The sequence below is a fragment of the Macrotis lagotis genome, chromosome 1 (assembly GCF_037893015.1).
Source record: "Macrotis lagotis isolate mMagLag1 chromosome 1, bilby.v1.9.chrom.fasta, whole genome shotgun sequence".
Classification (NCBI taxonomy): Eukaryota; Metazoa; Chordata; class Mammalia; order Peramelemorphia; family Peramelidae; genus Macrotis; species Macrotis lagotis.
In genome coordinates, this window is record NC_133658.1 from 573671898 (window position 1) to 573694722 (window position 22825).

The 22825-nt window shown below is 37.5% G+C and overlaps 1 protein-coding gene across 1 annotated transcript in view; it reads right to left on the reverse strand.

Moving 5' to 3' along the window:
• The window catches only part of FSTL1 (follistatin like 1), a 98339-nt gene that overhangs the window by 25879 nt on the left and 49635 nt on the right, over positions 1 to 22825 (reverse strand). Inside the window, 1 exon segment of the mRNA XM_074214598.1 lies at positions 1381 to 1485. Coding sequence (XP_074070699.1) covers positions 1381 to 1485 — 105 coding nt within the window.

A 22825-nucleotide genomic window follows, 5' to 3' on the forward strand; every position in this document is an offset into this window, starting at 1 on the left:
TTTATTTGCTGTGTGTGATATGAGTTATATGGATTCAAATTAATTCTTCCCCACACATATATGCCCTTCCCTTGAAATATTTAAGTGTTATTTTTATTTCTGCTCAATTATACATGAAGTCTTTATTCTAGTTTGACTCTGTTTCTATAATTTCAATTTTATTTCATTAGAAAGTTTTCTATTTTTTAAGTCAATACCAGGTGGCAGTGGATATGTATATATTTATATATAATATCTATCTATCTATCTATCTATCTATCTATCTATCTATCTATCTATCATCTATCTATCATCTATCTACATATGTGAATGAACTATTTAGGGAAGTGTTTAACCAGAAAGGAAGGTATGGGATGATAGATTTAGAGCTGGAATGGACCTTAAAAATCATCTACTACAAATCTCTTATTTTACTGATGAGGAAACTGAGTTTAAATGACTAGACCTTTTGATGAGAAATAAGTGGCAGAATAGAAGGTTGAACCAAGGTTTTCTCACCTCAGATCTAGCACCCTACCCAATATCCCTTTGTAGTCCTGAACACTGTTGGCATACCTCTAATTCAGTTCTGGAAAAGGGTCTATGAGGCAACTTTGCAAAGTTAAATAACTTAAGGAGAAGAGATTTATTTGTAAACCTCTTTCAAGTTAAAAATGAGAAATTTCTTTAATTCTTACTTCCATTTTCCAAGCATGAGCATTCATAACTACAATGAGTAATTCAGGATTTTTTCCTCCAAACTGAAAAAAATCTTAGAGGTCACTAAGATAGATGAAAGGTTATTTTGTTTCATTTTTAAATTAATGTGGATAGCAGTGTAGTACAAGGGAAAGAATCCTGGATCTAGTGTTAAACCACCTAAGTTTGAAATCTTGCTCTGCCACTTATTACCTTTGTGATCTTGAAGAAGGCACTGAACCTCTCTAGGGCTCAATTTCTTCATCTAGAGGCAATAAGGTGAAACATTGGATAGAGCAATACTTGGAATGACCTTTGCACAAATCTAGCCTCAGTTACTCACTAGCTACATGACCCTGGCAAGTCACATAAGTCTGCCTCAATATTTTCAACTGTAAAATGAATATAATAACAGGTTGTTGTGAGGATCATATGAAATAATAATTGTAAAGTACCAAAGTACATGATTGGTAAAGTACCAAAGTACACAATTGATGCTCTGTTAATGCTTATTCCCTTTCCTCTCTACCACTATCTGTAAAATGAGGTCACTGAACTATATAACTTCTAAAGTTCCTTTGAGTTCTAAGCCTATGATTCTGAGGATTAAAATATATATATCGTTTTATCCTAGTGAAAGTCAACTCTTAGCAAAAGGTCACATTCTGTTTCTAAAGCTCCCTTTTTTCCTGAGTAGCTTACCTCAATACAAAGACAGGTTGGTTCTCCCTTCTCAGTGACTGCACACTCCCGGCCTGCACCACAGAACACATTGGCACAGACTTTGGATTTGCTTTTTTGTTCTTCCTAAAAGAGAAAAAGGAAAAATAAATGAAATGAAACTGAGTAACCAAGAAAGATCCCATATGGGGGCAAATCAATTGCCAACATTCCCCTTAAACTTTTTCAGGTCTAGCTCTTTGAATTATGTTCAGCTGTTGAATCAAAGTTCTGGATCACAAGTCTACAAGGATACAGTAATATTTTAATCAACAAAGTTTATCAGCTGTCACTAATGAGAGAATCTTAGAAGGTTAAACTTGGGAAGACTCAAACACCTAGCTCTAGTTCTTCACTCTGTTAAGAGGGAAACTAAATCCTAGAGAGGAAAAGTGACCTCTCCAGTATACCAAGTGTCACAGTCAGGATATAAACTTGAATGTTCTGATACCAAATCCAGAATCCTTTCTTCCTTTAGTAGTTACAAATCACAAGACTTTCTACCTTATCACTACTTAGGGACAAAGGTCAGTCTAGAAAACATTTTTTGAAAAGTCAGAGTTTGAAAGACTTACCATAGATGATTGACCAAACCAAAGGGCAAAGGTGTGTGTGTCTGTGTGTGTGTGTGTGTGTGTGTGTATTTGTCTGTGTGTCAGGGCAGAGGGGGATGTTAAAGGAGGGTAAATTTCCTTAAGGCATTTCCAAATCACATTGAAAATTCATTAAAGTTCTGTGCTTAGAAATTAAATTCTTTTCATTAGATGTTTATTCAGTGCCTATTATGAACCAGGCACTGTGTAGTCATGGTTACTGCTATTACCAATTTTGGTAGCATCTGGTCAGAGTCTCAGACTGTTGAACCATACCTCCAGATACAAAATTGGTATATTATTAAATGTATCCCTCTTTAAACACATGAATAGCAGAGATGATCAATTTGGTCATAAACTTAGCCTATGTTATTAAAGTTCCATTTCTTCAAATATAAAATGACTGGGTTGGATTAAGTGACCTCTAAGTCATCTTCAGTCCTAATATTCTATAATTCTAAGTTCTAGACTTAGAATCCTATGGTCTAATAATTTAATCCCACTGATATTTAATCACCTATTGTATATTAGATGAGAGGCAGTGTGGAGAAGCAAATAGAAGGCAGGTTTTGGAGAGAGGAAGACCTGTAGTCAGGTCTCTAAAACATACTATGGGTAGGGAATCAATGCCCCAAGCAATTGTCTAAGACCATACTCACAGAGGAGTTGTTGGTTTGCAACAGTTGAGGGAATCAAATGAAATCACAGGTCTGGATAAACAGAAAATTATTATGAGAGGCATTAGGGATACAAAGATAGATGATATATTATAGAATGATGCAGATACTGCTTTTCTTTTTTTGTTGTTGTTTCTGTTTTTTTGGGGGAGGCAGTTGGAGCTGAATACTTGGCCAGGATCACACACTAGTAGGTAGTCCTCTTGACTCCAGGGCTAGTGCTCTATCCAATGGAGTACTTTAGTGTCCCCAGAAATTGCTTTTAAGAAATTTAGAAGTTTATGGGTATAGGGAAATATGAAAATAAATTTGGAACAAGAACAAGTGAGATAAATTCCAAGGAGAGGTCCAGGCAAAATGTCATGACAATTTGAGGGTGAATTACAGATAATTGGATGGGGACATCATCTAGTCCAACCTGATATGAACTCTAAGTATTCCTGACAAGTGGTCATTTTGTTCAGTAGTTTCAGTTGTATCTGACTCTTTATGACCTCATTTGGAGTTTTCTTGGCAAAGATATTGGAATGGTTTGCCATGAGGAAACTGAGGCAAACAAGGGTAAATGACTTGCCCAGGGTCATACAGTGGAGTGACTGAATAAGGATTTGAACTCAGGAAGATGAGTCTTCTTAATTCCAGGCCTGGCAGTCTCTTCACTATGCCACCTAGCTGTTCCAAGTAGTCATTAAACCTTTACTAGAATAATTCCAGTGAGTATGGGAAACACACTACCTCTCAAGCTATTTCATTTCACTTTTGGATAATTATCATTACTGGCCATTTTCTATTATATCACACTTTCACTTGGGGACAAGGTGGGAAATGAGGTGGTAAGCAGTAATCAGGAGGAGAAGGTTAATTCCCTATTGAGAAAGAATATAAAATACTTTGAAACTTCAAGGCCTATATAAATGGCAGTTATTATCATTGTTGTTGTTGTTGAGGACAGCTGGGGGACAAAGCGCATAGAATGTCAAGCCCGGAGTCAGGAAGACTCATCTTCCTGAATTCAATACCTACTAGCTCTGTGACTCTGGGTAAGTCACTTAATCCTTTTTGCCTCAGTTTCTTCAAATGTAAAATGAACTGCAGAAGGAAATGGCAAATCACTTTTTGCTTTGACAAACCACATCTTTGCAAAGAAAATTCCAAATAGGGTCACAAAGAATCAGGACATGACTGAAATAATTCAACCCCAAAATCATTATTATTACTAGGAAGCTTAGGTGTTACAGTGGATTGATTGCCAGAACTGGCATCAGGAAGACCTAAGTTCAACTTAAATACTTGCCACCTTATGTAACCTAGGGCAAATCAATTTAAACTCTTCCTGTTTCCCCATGTAAGATGGAGATACTAATGATTCCTACCTGCTAGGATTCTAATGAAGATCAGCAAGAAAATATTTGCAAAGTATTTTGTAAACCTTAAAGTGTTTATAAATACTGGTCATGATGAAGATAATGGTGATGACCATCACCCAACTAGACCCAGACTTCAATTCCAAGAAAGGTACTATATTTTTCTATAGCAGAAAACTGGTCTCTTCCTTTCTTTCTGGAGAAAGGAGTAGTAAAGTTAACAAGATCCTTCCAACTCCTTTCCATGAATGGCTGTGCTGGGAAAGATGCCTCCAGCAAGGCTTCATTGTGTTTAGCCTAGGCTGGACCCGGATCATGTAGCAATCTAGGGTGGGGGGGGTGATAAATGGATAATGGCAATAACAGCTGCCCTTTACTATAATCCAGGCAAGAAGAGCAGATTCGGACCTGTAGAAATTAAAACTAAACACAAAAAATATATACTTTATTTCCTTCTCCCGAAATCTGCTACAGTGAAACACAAGATTCAGTTACTTTTTGTCAGAGAACTAACAGCAGGCATCCTTGTCCCTGCCTGCCACCCCCACCCACTGCAAGGGATTGGAAGCTGACAGGTTGCCATCAATGCAGCTTGATCTGCTGCCATCTGCTGACCATTTTCAGAATCCCTGTACCAGTCACTTCTTGGAAAAGCTCATTTCTTTGTCCTTGACACCCAAGATTCCCATTGGTCTAGCAACAACCTTCAAGCTCGCATTTCATTGGCTCATTGATTTTTTTTGCTGAACCAATGACTGTCGATGCTTTTTTTTTTATTTTTTGCTTTTGCTAAAGGAAAGGAGCCAATAAGGTTAATGAGGAGGAGAAGAAAGGGGGATGGAGGCTAGAAGCTTCTGCTTCCCGAACGAGGGGGGGAGGGGGAAATGGGAAAAAATAAGAATAAACAGCCTTCCTTCCCAACAGGACCACTCTTCCCTGGGAACAGGACCAAGAACGTAAGGTTTAAGCAGGATTGGGGGAAAAGGATCTCAGAGTCCAGAGTAAAAAAAAAAAATCATTGACGAGATAATGTCTGTACAGCACTCCCCCCACTCTCTCTGTCTTCTCTGTCTCTGTCTCTGTCTCTGTCTCTCCCTCTCCCTCTCCCTCTCCCTCTCCCTCTACCCTCTCCCTCTCCCTCTCCCAAATACCAAGGTCAGACATAGCAATGTCTCTAAACACACACTGGCAAATCTTTATGTTGTTAAGCAATTTGTCTACAGATGCAACATACATATAACTCCCAAATATGCAGAGGATGTCACTGTTTACATTTTAAAGCAAGCTTCAGTTACAGAATGTTCTCTACATATTTGGTCCTCAGCTATAGGTGGAGAAGTAATTATTATCTCACGGCTTCATAGGAGCTCAGATAGCAGGGACTATCTGAAATCACAGTTAAAGCCAAGGAATTTAGAGCTCAGACTCTGCCTCAGACACTTAGTGACCTTATGCCTTAGTTTCTTCATCTTAAAATGGGGTTAATAATAGTACTCTGTCTTGGTCACTCTGTCATAATATACATACAGGAAAGGCTTTTGATGAAGAGTGAAAAAAATTCCTGGTTGTACTTAAAGTACTTAAGGATGTCTTTATCTGGGGTGTGCAAAATTAAAAAATATATGAGCTACTAAAACTCATGGGAAAACATGGATAATGAATAATATATATAATATTTCAATCTAATTGGTTTTCTTTGTAATCCTATACATTTTATTTTATAATTTAAAATCATTACCCTGAGAAGGAGCTCACAGATTTCTCCAGACCACCAAAGGCATTTGGGATACCGAAAAGGCTAAGAGTTCTTGGTTTAGATATGTACATACACACATATGGGTGCACTGATGCTGTGTACAGCCCTAATATTCACTCAGAATCTCATATATTTACAAACTTTAGAAGGGTATAGACTTTTTGTCTGTAGCCTAGAGCTCAGCTGCAGTGGTGGACAGTCAGATGTCTGGTGGATAGTTTGGAATAAATATTCTTTGTACTACCACTCTGGGCCCCTCCCTACTGCACAGGCTTACAGATGACAATATATCAGTAGCACATACTTTATGGGTTGTTGTGAGGATCAGATGAGATAATGTCTGTAAAGAGCTTTGCAATTTCCAAACATCATTTGTGATCTTTACTATAATCCAAGATAGCTCTTGAAGGCCTCTAGGATGCTCTAGCCTTGGAGAATTGAGGTTTTAAACAAAGGTATAGTTCTAGGCTATCTTATAGTTGTAAGTCTGGAAAGGATGACCTTGAGGGAGCCCTAGCTCTAGCAGATCTCATCCTTCCAAATATCCCTAGGTATGTGTTCGTAGATGCAGCTACTCTGAATATAGATTTCTCTTTTGATTGAATATAAATATGTCAAGATGTTAGGTTTCCTGTTTTTCCCCACCATGGGCTCTTAACCTTTTTCATGTCCTGACCTCCCTGATAATCCAGTAACACCTAGAGACCCCTTCTCAGAATAATGCTAATAAATATATAAAATGCCTAAGAATACAAAATAAATCAATTATATTTGTATATATATATATATATATACACACATACAAACATACATTTGTGAAAATAAATTCACAAATATAAATACACATAGCTAGAAAGACAAATACAAGGACATCCATTAAAATAGACATATTATTAGGTAAGGGGGTTTGCTGAGAGAGATTGCAGATAGAGAGGTGATAGGAGGCAGAATTTTTTAAAAATTACAGAATCTTAGAGCTGAATATAAAAGATTATTTAGTTGAATTTTAGCTAGAGAAAGAAAAAAAACAATCTCTTTATACCAGCCTTAGCCTTCAAGCAAGTAAGTAGAGAGGCAGGTGATATGCTTGACGACAGTAGGTGGCAATCTCTCTCCTTTTCTCAATACTCCCAGAAGCCTGCAATGCAGAAGTCACTGCCTCTCTTCATATAGCAGAACAGATCAATTTGAAGAGGTTTAAAAAGTGGGGAGCATCAATAGCCATTACACAACACTTATTTGGCAGTGGATATCAGGTTTGGGTGCTTGCTAATCTGGAAAAAGAACACTTGTTTCACTAACAAGACTAGCATCCTCTGAGACAAAAATTCACAATGATAATCATCTCTAGAATGAAAGGTGTGGGCCAGAATTCTTCAAGGTCTCTTCCAGGACGAAATTTTGTGAACATACACAACATACTCTAGAGGAGATAGAACCCTTACCTACCTGAATTCCATCCCTAATTTTTTCCCTGTGTTTCCCAAGAGTATAAAACGTCTAGGATTACTCAAGCCTGCCTTTAAGGGAAAGAAGTATCTTATTGTTTTTCCTATGTCTCCCAGGATCTATTGATTCTTTCTCTGATGACAACAAACTTGCTCCAAGTCCCCAGTACTGAAAAAATCCTCAATACCATTTACCACCATTCAAGATATAGTATGTCTTATATCTGAGGCATCCAGGTATTACAATGTATGGAGTGCTGGGAGATCTGTGTTTAACTCTGGCATCAGACACTTAGTAGCTATGTGACCTTGGACAAGTCACTTAAACTATTTGCCTCAGTTTACTTAAGTGTAAAATGGGAAAAATGATAGTCGCTACCTCTCTAGTTTATTTTGAGGATGAAATAACATTTGTAAAATACTAAGCATAATAGCTTGAATATAATAGGTAATATATAAATGTTAGCTTTTATTATGACTTTCCCTTTTTGTATATAACCTCCTAGGAAAATTTGCCAATCTGTGTTATGGCCATGTGTTCTTCCATATCTCAGAGTGAGACAAGAAGACATGGATGCTGCCTTATCATAATTCCTGAACCTTAATAAATACAAGATGATGAATGGGTTGCAATCCACATACATCAGTGAAGTATCCACTGAGTTGCTGAATTATCTCTTAACAATATAATAGATACTCAATAAATATTTGTGCACAATGATCTCTTCAAATTTATCTTGCTGAAGTCCAAGGTAAGGCAGAAGACAAAGGAATAATTTCTCAACAGCATGCAGTACCTCAAAATGACAATTTGAAGTTAAGCAAGCTTCATTTTGAGCTTCTCCAGAAATTATTCCAGAAAGGACTCTGAAATTCTGACTAAGAACTATAGAGACCTATAGCCTTCAGATTTTCTCCTCTTTAGGACATCTTTTTTTAAAATAGTAGAATCTATACTCAACTATGCATGGATTCACAACAAGTCACCTTTTCTTCTTAGATCCCAAGAGCTATACTACTAAGATGAGGGTCTTAATTGCCTCATCAGTAAACTGGGGAGACAAATTGGATAATCTTAGGCTTTTTTTAGAACCATCATTTTTGAATTGTTTTTTGAATTTTACAATTTTTCTTCAATCTTACTTCCCTCTCCCCACCTCTCACAGAAGGCAGTCTGATAGTCTTTATATTGTTTCCATGCTATACATTGCTCCAAACTGAGTGTGTTGAGAGAGAAGTCATATCCTTAAGGAAAAAAATAAAACATAAGAGATAGCAAAATTACATAAGATATGTTTTATTAAAAAAATTAAAGATAATTTGGTCTTTTTTTTAAATCCACAATTCTTTCTTTGGATACAGATGGTACTGTCCATCACAGATACCCTAAAATTGTCCTTAATTGTTGCACCGATGAAATGAGCAAGTCCATTAAGGTTGAGCATCACCCCCATGTTGCTGTTAGGGTGTACAATGTTTTTCTGGTTCTGTTCACCTCACTCAGCACCAATTCATGCAAATCCTTACAGGCTTCCCTGAATTCCCATCCCTACTGGTTTCTAATAGAACAATATTGTTCCATAACGTACATATACCACAATTTGTTCAACCATTTACCAACTGATGGATATTCACTCAATTTCCAATTCTTTACCACTACAAACAGGGCTGTTATGAATATTTTTGTACATGTGATATTTTTACCCTTTTTTGTGAACTCGTCAGGATATAGAACCAGTAGTGGTATTGCTGGATCAAAGGGTATGCAGACTTTTATTGCTTTTTGGGTGTAATTCCAAATTGCTCTCCAGAAAGGTTGGATCAGTTCACAGCTCCACCAACAATGCATTAGTGTCCCAGATTTCCCACATCCCCTTCAACATTGATCATTGTCCTTTCTTGTCATACTGGCCAATCTGAGGGTATGAGGTAGTACCTCAGAGTTGCTTTAATTTGCATTTCTCTAATCAGTGAGGATTTAGAGCAATTTTAGAACCATCATTATTTTTTATTATATTCCTCTATATGAAATTGACCCATCAGAATATTATTTAAACCAGAGAGTCTTAGTCCTCTTTTTTGTATCATATACCTTTTTGATAGTCTGATGAAGTTTAGGATCCCTTTCTTAGAATTATGTCCATAAATGCACAAACTAAAATCCATAGTTTATTTATTTATTCTTATTTTTGTACAAATTTTTTTATATATTACTAAAGTATTCTTGTTTAAGAGTAAACATAATGCACCCTCCCCCCAAAATATAGACCCACATGAGCGATAAAGTAAAGGAAAGAGAAAAAACTAAAATGAAATTGAAAAATAATAATAATAGGTGCAGCTAGGTGGCACAGTGGATGGAGTACTGGCCCTAGAGCCAGGAGCACCGGAGCCCAAATATGGCCTCAGATACCCAACAATCACCCAGCTGTGTGACTCTAGGCAAGCCACCCAGCCTGCAACCCCCCAAATAATATTAATAATAATAATAATAATGATAATAATAATAATAATGTGCTTCAGTCCGTGTTCCAACACCTACAGCTCTGTCATGGGTGGATCACATTCTTTATGATAAATCCATCACAAAAGCTACTTCCATATTTTTCCACCTTTGCCTTTGCTGATTGCAACTCCCTCCATTCGTACTTCCCCACTACCATACACTATATTTTCTCTCTTCTCTCACTCTGTCTCTGCTGTAGGGTAGCTTAGTGGCACAGCAGACAGCTCCCCGGTCCTGGGGCCAAGAGGCCCCAAGCCCATGTACCACCCCTTAGGCCCAGCATCCACCTGACCCTATGGTCCCAGACAGGCCATCCAATCCCAGCCCCTTGCAAGAAGTAAAAAAGAAATGTGTTATATCTGACCACTCTCCCCCTACAGTCCACCCTCTCCTCCATCACTCACATCACCCCCTTCCCCTGTCCCCCCTTCTCTCCTTCTTACTCCAGATGTCTATACCCCATTGAGTATATATGCTGTTTCCTCTCCTAGCCACCTCTGATGAGAGCAAAGGTTCCCTCATTCCCCCTTGCCTCCTCCCTTCCATATCATTGCGATAGCTCATTGTAATAAAAAATCTTATTATATTAAATATCTTAGCCTATTCTACCTCTCCTTTTTCTTTCTCCCATTCCATTTCCCTTTTAGCCATTGACTCCATTTTTACCCTATATTATATCTTCAAATTCAGCTCTCTCCTGTGCTTCATCTATAAAAGCTCCTTCTACCTGCTCTATTAAATGAGAAGGTTCATATCAGTATCATTTTTCTATGCAGGAATACATGCAGTTCATCATCATTAAGTCCCTCATATTTTACCCTTCTCCTCCACTCTCTATGCTTCACCTGAGTCCTGTATTTGAAGATGAAACTTTCTGTTCAGTTCTGGCCATTTTAACAGGAACATTTGAAATTCCCCTGGTTCATTGAAAGTCCATCTTTTTCCCTGGAAGAGGACATTCAGTTTTGCTGGGTAGTTGATTCTGAGCTCTTTTGCTTTCCAGAAGCCCTACAAGCTTTTAATGTAGTTGCTGCTAAGTCCTGTGTGATCCTGACTGCAGCTCCATGACATTTGAATTGTGTCCTTCTCACTGCTTGTAATATTTTCTCTTTGACTTGGGAGTTCTAGAACTTGGTTATAATAGTCCTGGGGGTTGGTTTTTTTTTTGTATCTCTTTCCAGGGGAGATTGGTGGATTCTCTTAGTTTCTATTTTGCCCTTTGCTTCTAGGATATCAGGGCAATTTTCCTGTAGTAATTCTTTGAAAATGATGTCAAGGCTCTTTTCCTGATCATGACTTTCAGGTATAAAATCCATAGTTTTAAAGGAAACCAAATTATATTGAAATACTTACACATTTTTAAAAATCCACTCACTCCTGCTTAAGAACCTCTGATGGTCTTCTACTATCATAGAAAAAGGTGAAAAGGGGCAAGGTATTTAGATATTTCCTTCACATAATCCTAGACCTAGACATTAGTTGCACCATCTCAGAAGTTTCTATCAAATGACATATTTGTAAAGCTTTTAGCACAATGCCTAGTATATAGCGGGCAATATTTTCCATTTCTTTCTTACTTTCTCCAGAGGTACCACTTCTCTACTACCTCCTAATCAGACCTTTATCCTGTACTTTAGAAAGCCTTGGAAGGGTCTGATCTAGGGAATGGCCATTGTTTTATGCAAATATAAAGAGTTAATGAGTTACTAGGCCCTATTTATGAAGTGGGAGTTGTGGAGGGGGCAAGCAAAGGAGTGGAATAGTTGCTGACTTCTAAAATAAATTTCAATGGTTTTCTGGCTTTTCTGGTGACATTTAACCTAACACTCCTATTTTTCAGCTCATTAACATTATGTATTTCTTCTTCAAAGCAAACTTGTGAAATATCAACAAGCTTTCATCAATTGTTTACTATGTCATCCAAATACAAGCTTAGTCCTTGACCTTGAGAAGTTTACATTTTCTGGGGGTAGAAAACAACATGAAAAGGAAAGAAATTGAGAGACATGGGAAGCAGAGGGATAAAAATGAAATACTATTTTCTAAATTAGTAAGTTTCCAAGTTTAATATTTTATAGAAAATACCATAGAAAAAGATATTAGACATGGTGGTTAGATGTAATTGCAAGAGAGCAATAATAATTGTTAAATTCAGGATCATAACAAGTTCAATAGACTTTTGTGAATTAGTCTGGACACCTAACTACATGCATGCCCTGTTCTCTAGCTTAATCTTCACAGACTTGCAAACCTCTTCTTTTCTCATCTCCCATACCATGTTTTCTCCTGCTTGTTCAACTGAAGACCTCATACTTTACTGAGAAATTAAAGATCATTCATAGTGAATTTTTTCTTCTCTCCTCTAAATATAAACATCCCTCAACAGCATCTCTTATTCTGTCTTCCCTTACTCCAGTCTCTGATGGAGATGTGATGGTTCTTCTCACTGAGGACATCCTCTTTCTGTATTCCTTCGACTTAATTCCCTCCCCTCTTCTCTAATAGACTGTTCCCACAATTATCCCTATTTCTCTCTATCTTATTGGTTCTTTCTGACTACAAATGTGCACAACAATCCCTTTACTGAAAAAAATACACAATAGACTTTATCATAACTTAAGCTATAATTTGCTCTATATCTCTCCTTATCACAGCCAAACTCCACTTTTTAGCTTTGAAAGGCCCACACAAACCAGCTCTAACCTACTTTCCAAATCTTTTACAGCTTTTTCCTTCCTAAATTCTGAATGAAATCCAAATGGGGCCTTCCTATTCTAAAATGAAATCCAATTGGGCTTTCCTGTTCTTCTTCACACCTGGTCCTCCACTCCACCTCACATCTTCATGTCTTTTCTTTGGAGGTCTTCCATGCCTGCAACAAGACTCCTACTTCACCTCTACTCTTAGAATCCTTTCTATCACAACTCTGCCCAAGTAACAACTTCAGAAAAAATATATAATGAATATAAATATATTATATAGAGAACTGTCAAATTTATAAGAATGAATCATTGTCCAGTTTATAAATGGTCAGAAGATATGAACAGACAGTTTTCAGATATCTAGAAAGAAATGATATCTATATATAATTATACAAAAGTATTCTAAATCACTACTGATTAGAGAAATGAAAATTAAAACAACTCTGAGGTACTACCACCCACCATATCATATTGGCTAATATGACAACATAGGAAAATGAGAGAGGTTGGATGGGATGTAGGAAACCTGGGACACTAATGCACTGTTGGAGTTGTGAACTGATGCAAGTATTCTGAGGAACAATTTGGAACTATGCCCAAAGGACTATAAAATTGTATATATCCTTTGATTCAGCAAAGGAATCAAACCCCAAAACTATTGCAAAAAGATTTTTAAAAGGGTAAAGGATCTATTTGTAAAAAACATTTATAGCAACCCTTTTTTGTGGCATCTTATATTTTGTGTGCACAAAATGATTAATATGGAAATGTTTTACATGATGGCACATATATAATCTATATCAGATTGCTTGTGGGTGGGGGGAGGGAAGGGAGAGCAGAATAGAATTTGGAATTCAAAACTAAAAAATAAACAAAACTAATGAACACTAAGAATTCTTTTTACTTGTAACTGGGGGGAGGAAATTAATTATTATTTAAAAAGTACATTTTATATAATAAGTTGGTATATTAGTTACAAATAAGCTTATCCATTAATTCATTCATTAAATAAATATAGGCATACATAAAGGTAGCATAGATAGTACCCTGGAGTCAGGAGGATCTAAGTTCTAATCTAGCCTTACCATGTGACCCTGGGCAAGTCACTTAACCCTGTTTACCTCAATTTTCTCATTTGTACAATGAGCTTGAGAAGGAAGGTCACTAAATTTTTAACAATAAAATGATTTTGGACTCCATGGTATTTAAGTTGCTTTTATATGAAATGCTTATTCTCTGTAGCTGTTAGCACCATTATCCTCCAAAATCTTTTATAGATATATAATATAATATAATGTAATTTATTAATTATTATATTATATTTATATATTACATATATATATATATATATATATATATATATATATATATATAATCATCAATTTAGAGCTAGAAGGACCTTAGAGGTCATAGAGTCCAACCTCTTCTTTTAGAGATAAAAATATTCCACATCTTTATCCAGGGTAACACAACTAGCAAGCATATGAGGCAAGATTTGAACTCAGCCCGAACTAACCAACTCTATCTGCTATGCCACCTAGCTCCTCATAATAGAATGCAAGCTCCTTGAAAGTGGGGAGGGCTCCCTTTTAGTCTCTGTATCTTTAGTGCTTAGAATAATTCCTGGGAAGGATAATCAATAAAATTCTTGTTGGTTGATTGCTTGCTTGATAATAGCATTATTTCTATGGAAACATGCTCTACTGAAAAGCAGACTTCTTAAATACAACTTGTTTGTACATTGGGCTTGCTAATTTGAACTAATTTGAAACTAATCATCCCATTTCAATTAATTAAAAAGTCTAACTCATAGACCATTATAAAAGTAATGCCACTTTCTTAGGTATCTTTCAAGGTCGCTTCTACCTTTTTATTTTCAAGTATGGTAGCTTAAACTAGGCTAATAAAGTTATAACACCTTAGGTGACATGTTTAAATTAATAAATAAAACATAACTAATATACCAAATGTTTTTGGAAATAATATATTTAAAAGGAATATCAGGATGCTTAAAAAGTTTTTTCTTTTAATTACAGTAGTAAGTCCTAAACATTCCATTTTATACCATTCAACTCAACAATCTATACTAATTCAAATATAGGCTTCACTTTTCCCCCAAATCTGGCTTGTATGAAACATGCAGATGACATAGTAAATGAACAACCAAAAAATTAAAGAGAAAGAAATCAATAATGGCAAAAATGAATAAAATATCTTTAATGGACTAGAAAAAAATGTTTTTTAAAAATGTTCATTTCATTGTAAAAATATATTTATAAATATAATATATACACATAAATGTATTTATCCATGAATTTATGTATATATGTGTTTTCCCAAAAGTCAGTGATGTTTCAAGATTTTTTTAGAATTCACCCATGCATTCATAAATTTTTAGAGTGTAAGCATGCACAATGTGTGCTCATATATGTTTCACACATGTGTATATAATACAGGTATAATAATATGAGCACACAAGCATATAAACATCTGCTATATACATATATACATATTCATTCATAGAGGATACCCTGTATGGGCATGTGTATATGTCTACATGTACACACAGATGTGTGTATAGAAACATTTATGTATACATGTATACATGTATGCATGTATATGTATGTGTATACACACACACACATAGGCTTAGTAGATAGAGTGCTGGAGTCAGAAAAAACATCTTTATGAATTCAAATATGGCCTCAGACACTTTCTGCTGAATGACCCTGGGCAAGTCACTTAACCTTGTTTGCCTCAGTTTCCTCATCTGTCAATGAGCTAGAGAAAGGAAATGGCAAACCATTCCAGTATCTTTGCTGAGAAAAACTCAAATGGGGGTCACTAAGAGTCTGACACAACTTAAAATAACTAAATAACAATAAACCTAAAGATCTATCCTCCATGTACGTTCAGAATCTGCATGTTTATATGAATTCAAAGTGATAGAATTGCCAGGAAGAGAAGCACAGTTGAAGAAACTATTGGAGTTCTACCAAAGAAGGCATTGGTCTTCAAGGAATTCTGACTTGAAAACTTCAAGGATCTGAGGGACTATTCTCTTTCTTGGTTTTTGTGGATCACTCATTTGAAAAAAAAATCACTTCTTTTTGTGTTGAGCTTCTTGATTCTTAGGTCAATCCTCAGATGTACATTTCTGGGGCTATACCAGAAACCTCTATAGTCCCCTTTTCCCCCTTGGTTTTTTTGTAAGGAAGCTAGGTTATTATTAAATGTCCGAGGACAGAGTTGAACTCAGCTTTTCCTGACTCCAGACTCAGTACTCTAACCATTGCACTACCTAGCTTCCCTCCAAGCCTGTGTGGTATTGCAGGCCCTTCTTTTGCTCTCCTGGCCCTGCCATACACCAGAGGACTTTTGTGCAGGTAGAAGATATTCAGTACTGTTTACTTGTTCTTTTTATTCCCTAGGATATCAAAGCTAGAAGTTATCTAGTCAGGCCTACCATTAAACTCTTTACAATAATATTATGACAAGTGAACTCTACTTGAATGCATCCCCTACTACCTCACAGGACAGTTTTGGATAGCTCTTATTTTTAGGTTTTTATTACTTCTTTTGACTTCTCCCTCATATTTCCTTTGTTTGGTTTTCTCAAACAATACATTGAGGATGCTGAATAGAAGATATGATGTTCTCTAAACCCAGTGATGTAGGGAAGTACAGAAAGAAAAGGAGAGCTCTAGAAAAGGCTTGAATTGGTAAATTTTTTGGTCATTTCTGACTCTTTGTGACCCACCTTGTGATTTTTGTGGCAGAGATTCTGGAATGGTTTGCCATTTTTCTTCACCAGTTCATTTTATAGATGAGGAAACCAAGGCAAATATGAGTAAGTGACTTGCCTATGATCACACAGCTTGTAAGTCTCTGAGACCAGATTTGAAATTGGTCTTCCTGATTCTGGGTTTGACACTCTATCCACTGAGCCAACTAGCTACATTTCTTAAGGACTGAATTTAATGCAAAATTCTAGAGATATCACGAAGGCAAAAAAAAATGATTTCTGTCCTCAAGGACATATATGGCAATGAAGGAGTTATATCAGTACCTGAGGAATCTGGTAGGAGACAGAGAAACTAAGAGATGAAGGAAGGAAAGAGAGAGACCATTCTTGGCATGGAAAAACATCTAGGGCAAAGGCACAAACACAAGCAATAGAACTCTGAATTCGATGGACTGCAAATAGCTGGATCATATGTGTAGGGGAATAAAAAGTAAGAAAATTGGAAAAGTAGAAGGGGCCAAGTTCTAAAGAGCTTTAAATGCAAAATAGGGAGCCACTGGAATTTGATGAGAAGCAAAGGGAAATTAGTCAGAGCTACACCTTAGAAAAAATACCATGGCAGCCAATCAGAGGGTGGATCAGAGGGAGGAGAGATGGATGTAGGAAGGCCAGTCAGAAGTCTCTTATAGCGGTGCAGGCAAAATTGGGGTGAGAGTGGGGTTGTGGCCAAATGAGTGAAGAGAAGGGATTATTTAGAACAGATGCCATGAAGATAGAAATGAAAAGATTTGGAAACAGTTTGGTCCTGTTGGGTATGCCTGGGTGACTCAAAGGATGGTGCTTCCTGAACAAATCTAGCAGTTTGGAGGATGAGAGACTTTGAAGAAGAAAGAGAATGAGTTTTTTTAAAGGCATGGTGAATCTGAGATGTCTAAGGTTCACCCAATTCCAGATGTCCAAGAGGCAGTTGGGAATGTGGGCCTGAAACCAGGGAGAAAAATGAGAACTGGGAAGATAATGCCTCAGATTAAGGGCTGGATGAAAAAGTGATCCTTTCCTTCTTTCCTTCTTTCTCTCCTTTCCTTTTTCCTTTCCTCTTTCCTTCCTTCCTTCCTTCCTTCCTTCCTTCCTTCCTTCCTTCCTTCCTTCTTTCCTTCCTTCTTTCCATCTCCTTCTTTTACAAAGATTCTTTCCTTTTAAGAACCCTGGAAGGGAGTTATGCATGATGGCCTGGGCAGGTATCGGTGAGTCTGTTATGTTTCATCCCACACAATATATAAAGTCTAAGGTATAAGAAATTAAATGTTTCAAAGATTATGAACCAATGTCTTTGGCAGTAAAGAGTAATCAGAAAGACCATGTGCTCTGGCCGAGGAGGAAGTTACAAAGCAAAGCCATATAGCTGTCAGCTTAAAATATCATCTATCCCCCAAAGTGGATTGGTTAGGCCTCATCCCTGATCCTTTTTTTTCCTTCCCAACCTTCCTTTTCAACAGCCCTTTTTTATGCCGGTGTGAGATTTTGGCTCAATTTGCAAGAGCAATTCTGCAACAGAATTCTAAGAAGAGAATGGTTTTCTTTTCCATGCCAAAATTAGTAATGGAAACTTCAAGAAACGACCAGACTCACCCCCCTCTCCCCAACAGACAGAACACTATGCAAGCCTGAGAACAAAGGAATCCACAGGACTGGGTGAAAGCAGGAGAGACTTCTGGGGGAGGGTGGGGTCCACACTGCAGTGAATAGCATGTTCTATAAGGCCGGGAGCCCAGGCCGCACCCAGAGAGGGGCTGCTGGCAGCCAGGAAGGGAGGGGGGATGGCTGAATAACATAGTCTGGAGGGACTAAAGGGAGGGGAAAACAAGAAAACCTGAACTTGCTTTGAGGGCTGGGAATGTTAAGTCAAATGGATTCAGTGTTCATTTTTATGTTGTTAAACTGCATCTGTTTAATTCAGGTTCTCTGGTTGAAGGTACGTTGGTGGGCTGTATGTCTGTCTAAGAAAGCAGGTGGGGCAAGACAAGCAACAGCTCTTGCAATCAGCCTGATGCCAGTGGCAGATAATTTGTGTTGCTGCTGCAGAAACAGAGTCTTCCCCATAATGCATGTTTATAGCCCACACTTCAATTCAAGGTTAATGCTATCACCATCATCTTTTTTTCCTCCCCAAATAATAAAAGGTCATTCCTCCCAGAATCAGATTTCCAGCATCCTTCCTTCTTCCCAACAAGTTTGTTTAAATAGTACTTTATGATTACAAAGCAAAATGAAGCAGCTAGGAAAAGTCTCTCTCTCTCTCTCTCTCTCTCTCTCTCTCTCTCTCTCTCTCTCTCTCTCTCTCTCTGTGTGTGTGTGTGTGTGTGTAGGTGTGGAGGGGGAAACAGTGGGAAAAGTACCTGTCGTAGAACCAGAAACAATGAAGTTTGAATCTGGCCTCAGATACTTCCTAATTATGTGACCCTAGGCAGGCCATTTAACCTCAGTTTTCTCATCAGTAAAATAGGAATAATAATAACTGTCCCTATCTCCTGGGTTATTATGAGGATCAAATGGAAAAATAATTGTAAAGGGCTTAGCACATACTAAGTACAACATATAAATGTTAGTAATTATCCTTACTATTATTATTAATAATAACTAACCAGTTATCACTTTCATCATCATTGCAAAGTAAAATGGGGTAGCTAGGAAGCACAATGGATAGGGTGCTGTGCCTGGAATCAGAAGAACTGAATTCATATACATCCTCAGAAGTGTCTGACTGACCTTGGGCAAGTCACTTCACTCTGCTTACCTTGGATTCCTCATCTATAAATTGAGCTGGAGAAGGAAATGGCAAACTGCTACAGGATCCTTGTCAAGAAAACCTCAAAATTAGGTATGAGGAGTTGGGTAAGTTGAAAACAATTAAGCAGCAAATACATCACCAGGCAAATATTGATGTTAGAAATATGGGCCTTGGGGCAGCTAGGTGGCATAGTGGACAGAGAGCCAACCTTGGAGTCAGGAGTACCCGAGTTCAAATCCGACCTCAGATACTTAATAATTACCTAGCTGTGTGACCTTGGGCAAGCCACTTAACCCCATTGCCTTGCCAAAAATGAACTAAAAAATATATGGGGGATAGATGATATTCTAAGCCTTAATGCCTTTATTGATGAGAGAAAGTGGGGATCATTAACAATACTGTACATTTTTTTAGGTTTTTGCAAGGCAAATGGGGTTAAGTAGCTTGCCCAAGGCCACACAGCTAGGTAATTATTAAGTATCTGAGACCGGATTTGAACCTGGGTACTCCTGACTCCAAGGCCGGTGCTTTATCCACTATGCCACCTAGCTGCCCCAATACTGTACAATTTCCCTAAAGCAACACAGTCCAGTCCATTTCCTTCAAGAATTCGGTTCTGGGATCAGTTCATTGTCCATATGCAATGGTCATCCAATAATGTTCTTTTTTTTTAAGCATTTAGGCTCTAGATGCCTTTGAGTATTGGGGAGTTGATGTGTTTCAATGGGTTTGGGTAAATAAACCTTAGCCAAGATCTGGTAGTAGATGATACCAGATTTAGGTGCAGGGCCTAGAGCCATAGGAGCACAAAGATATATGTGGAAAAGGGTGGCTCTAGAATAAAGCAGTCTCTGTACTTAGAAGACTAAATAGGAGACCCGAGTCTGAAGTTAATTCCCATAGAAGGAGATGAAACTATGATAACAAAACCTGGGCATATAGCATCTCTGAGTCGGTACAGTAATTAGTCCCCAAGAGCAGGGAAAAAACCCAAAATGAAAACAGAAGCCTTAGAACAAGCTGACACAGCCAGGATTTGAAGATAAGAGTGGGTATGTGGGTCTGTTGTGATGACTGACAGGAGGAAGCTGGGAACCAGGAAGGATGCTGCAGAAATCATATTTAGAGAGTCAGAAACGGGACCAGGGAAGTTCAGTGTCACAGAACACAATGGAGGGAGATTTTTTGGGGAGGTGATCAACAGAATCAAATGCTAGAGAGAAGGTTAAAAATTGAAGGCTGAGAAGAGTGTCATTGTAGTTGTTTCATTCCCATGGTTGCAATAGAAATTTAACTGCAGGTGGTTAAGAAGGGAGCAGGTAAGAAGGGAAATGAAGGCAAAGGAATATAGAGATACCTGAGAGGGAAGAGGAGGGAGATTATTCAATAGCTAGAAGGGAGACTTTAAAGAGCCTGAGGAAAGGAGGGAAAATAGGAATGAATAGGAGGGATGGAAAAAAGAAGGAACATTGTGGAATTGAGGACTCACAAGAGAAAGGTGAAAAAAAGATGTCATCTAAAGCAGACATATTGAGAATTGCTATAGAGAGGAGTGAAAATTCTTCCACTGTAATTGGATAGCAAATAGAGGGGTTTGGCAAAGATATATGAGGGAGCTCATGACATTTTAGTCTTCTTGTGAAATGTGCATGAGGTCAGTAGGTGGAGGAAAATGAAGAAGAGATGATAAAGTTGGAACTAATGACTAGAGAGGGAATTCTACCAAGATGTTGAGAAATGAATCAGAGGAGAGATGAACTGTACCCAGGCTTGAAGTTATTGGGTAGAAACAAGAATATTGGAGGAAAGCATGTTGGATTTGGAGATAGAGGACCTGGACTCTAATCTTGGTCTTTGATTTTGAGCCTCTGTGACTTTTGGCAGGTCACTTAACCCATCTTGGCCTTAATTTTCTTGTCTGGAAAATGGAGGGAATATAGTAAAATTGATAATACTATTTAAATTAATCTGTGCATTCAATACCATACCAAGGAATTTCCTTATAAAGCTAAGGGAAAAACAGAATTCAGCTAGAAAAGCAAAATATCAAGGAAATTAATGGAAAAAATGTATAGGAAGTTAGTCTAGCAGCATTAGGTTTCAAATCCCCATTAATTGATGGTGAAGCTCATTGTTCCGGGGGTCTGGAGATGGAACTGAGTTCTGAATAGCTAGGCAAATATATTAGGGTGGGGGGGAAGAAAAAAGATTCAAACCCTTTCTTAAATCTCAATCTCAACCTCCCTAATAATTAATGGTCCCAAAGGAGCCTGTTTTCTGGGTCATAATTACTTGGGATTTAAAAATCTGGCAACAAAAATTATAATTGGTATTGAAGTAGAGAGAACAGTGGGTGGTGGCTCTTATGGGCCAAGTTTCTAGTTTCATTGAAATAGGATCTGCAGGATCCCAGAAAGAAAATTCTGAATTTGGAATAAAAAGACCTGAGTGTTTCTCTTGGCTCAGCCTCTTAGCCTCAGTTTCCTAATGTGCAAAATGGAGATGGTAATATTTGCACAACTTACCTTATAAGTTTGTGAGGATAAAATGAGATAAGACCTTTACAATGCAATGCAAACTGGGACCTATAATACTTGAGCTAATTTCCAAGAAAATTGCAAGTTGGTACTGATTCCAGTCTGGAAATAATCATTAATATGTTATCAAACATAACCACCCCAGTTACTGTAGATCTAACTTGAACTTAAATGAAGAAAAACATTTTAGTTCATAAGGGAGATCATCTGCCTGGAGGAGATTAAGCTAAGTACTTAGATTATTTAAGAAGCTGTGGCAAGACACCTTAAGTCAGGTGACCTGGATGTGAAACCCAGTTTGGTCACTAATTAGTTGTGTGATCCTGAGCATCTTATTTTCTTTCTTTTTGTCCTCAGTTTCCCAGTGTATGAAATGAGTTAGATGGATTACTCTTTTAAAAAAATGAGGATCATTGATGTAGAATTGAAATTGATTGTGGGGTAGGGGAGAGAAAAAGAGACACACAGAGAGAGGCAGAGACCGAGATGGGGGGTGGGGGAGGGAAAGAGAGAGAGAGAGAGAAAGTGTTTTGGTAAATAATCAGATGAACTATAACAGACCAATAAAGGAAGATGCTATTCACCTCCAGAGGAAAGAACTGATAAATAGAAGTAGACAAAATATGATTTTACATCTACTCATAAATGTAAATCAAATGGTGATCTCTAATGCTGGATGGGGAAGAAGGGAGGGAGACAATTTGGGACTTCAAATATAATTTTAAAAAAGGAAAAGAGAGGAACAGAGGGAAAGGAAGAAAATGTGGATAAGAAAGAGAGGGACAGAGGAAGGGTAGAGAGAGAAAGAGGGAAAAGACATAGCAGGTAGATACCATAGTCACAGACAATATGCAATGAAGTTATAAAGTATTAACTTTCTCATTGGGAAAGACAACATATAAGGATAAACTATTTGCTTGCAGTGTTTCTGGTGGGAGAGAGATGAGGATGATACCATGAAGTTATCTAGTTCAAACTCCCTCAATATACAGGTGAGGAAACTGAGTACTCAGGGAGCTAATGACCTGCTGGAGGTCAGACAGAGAATAAATGGAGGAGAGGGGATTAGAACACATGACCTCTGATTGAAAATCATTTCTTTCTAAAAGGAAAAAAAACTTTTATTCTTCTGATCAGAAATCCTGGGTTCTAGTGTTTCAGAGATAACTTTGAGTTACTGTATGGCTTTGGACATGTTCTTGTTGGGATTTAGTTTTTTTCCCTCTTTTTTTGCAGAGCCCTTCTTTCTACCTAAACCAGATAAAATAAAAGCTGTATTATTCAAGTCCTTTACCAGTGCAAAAAGTCAAG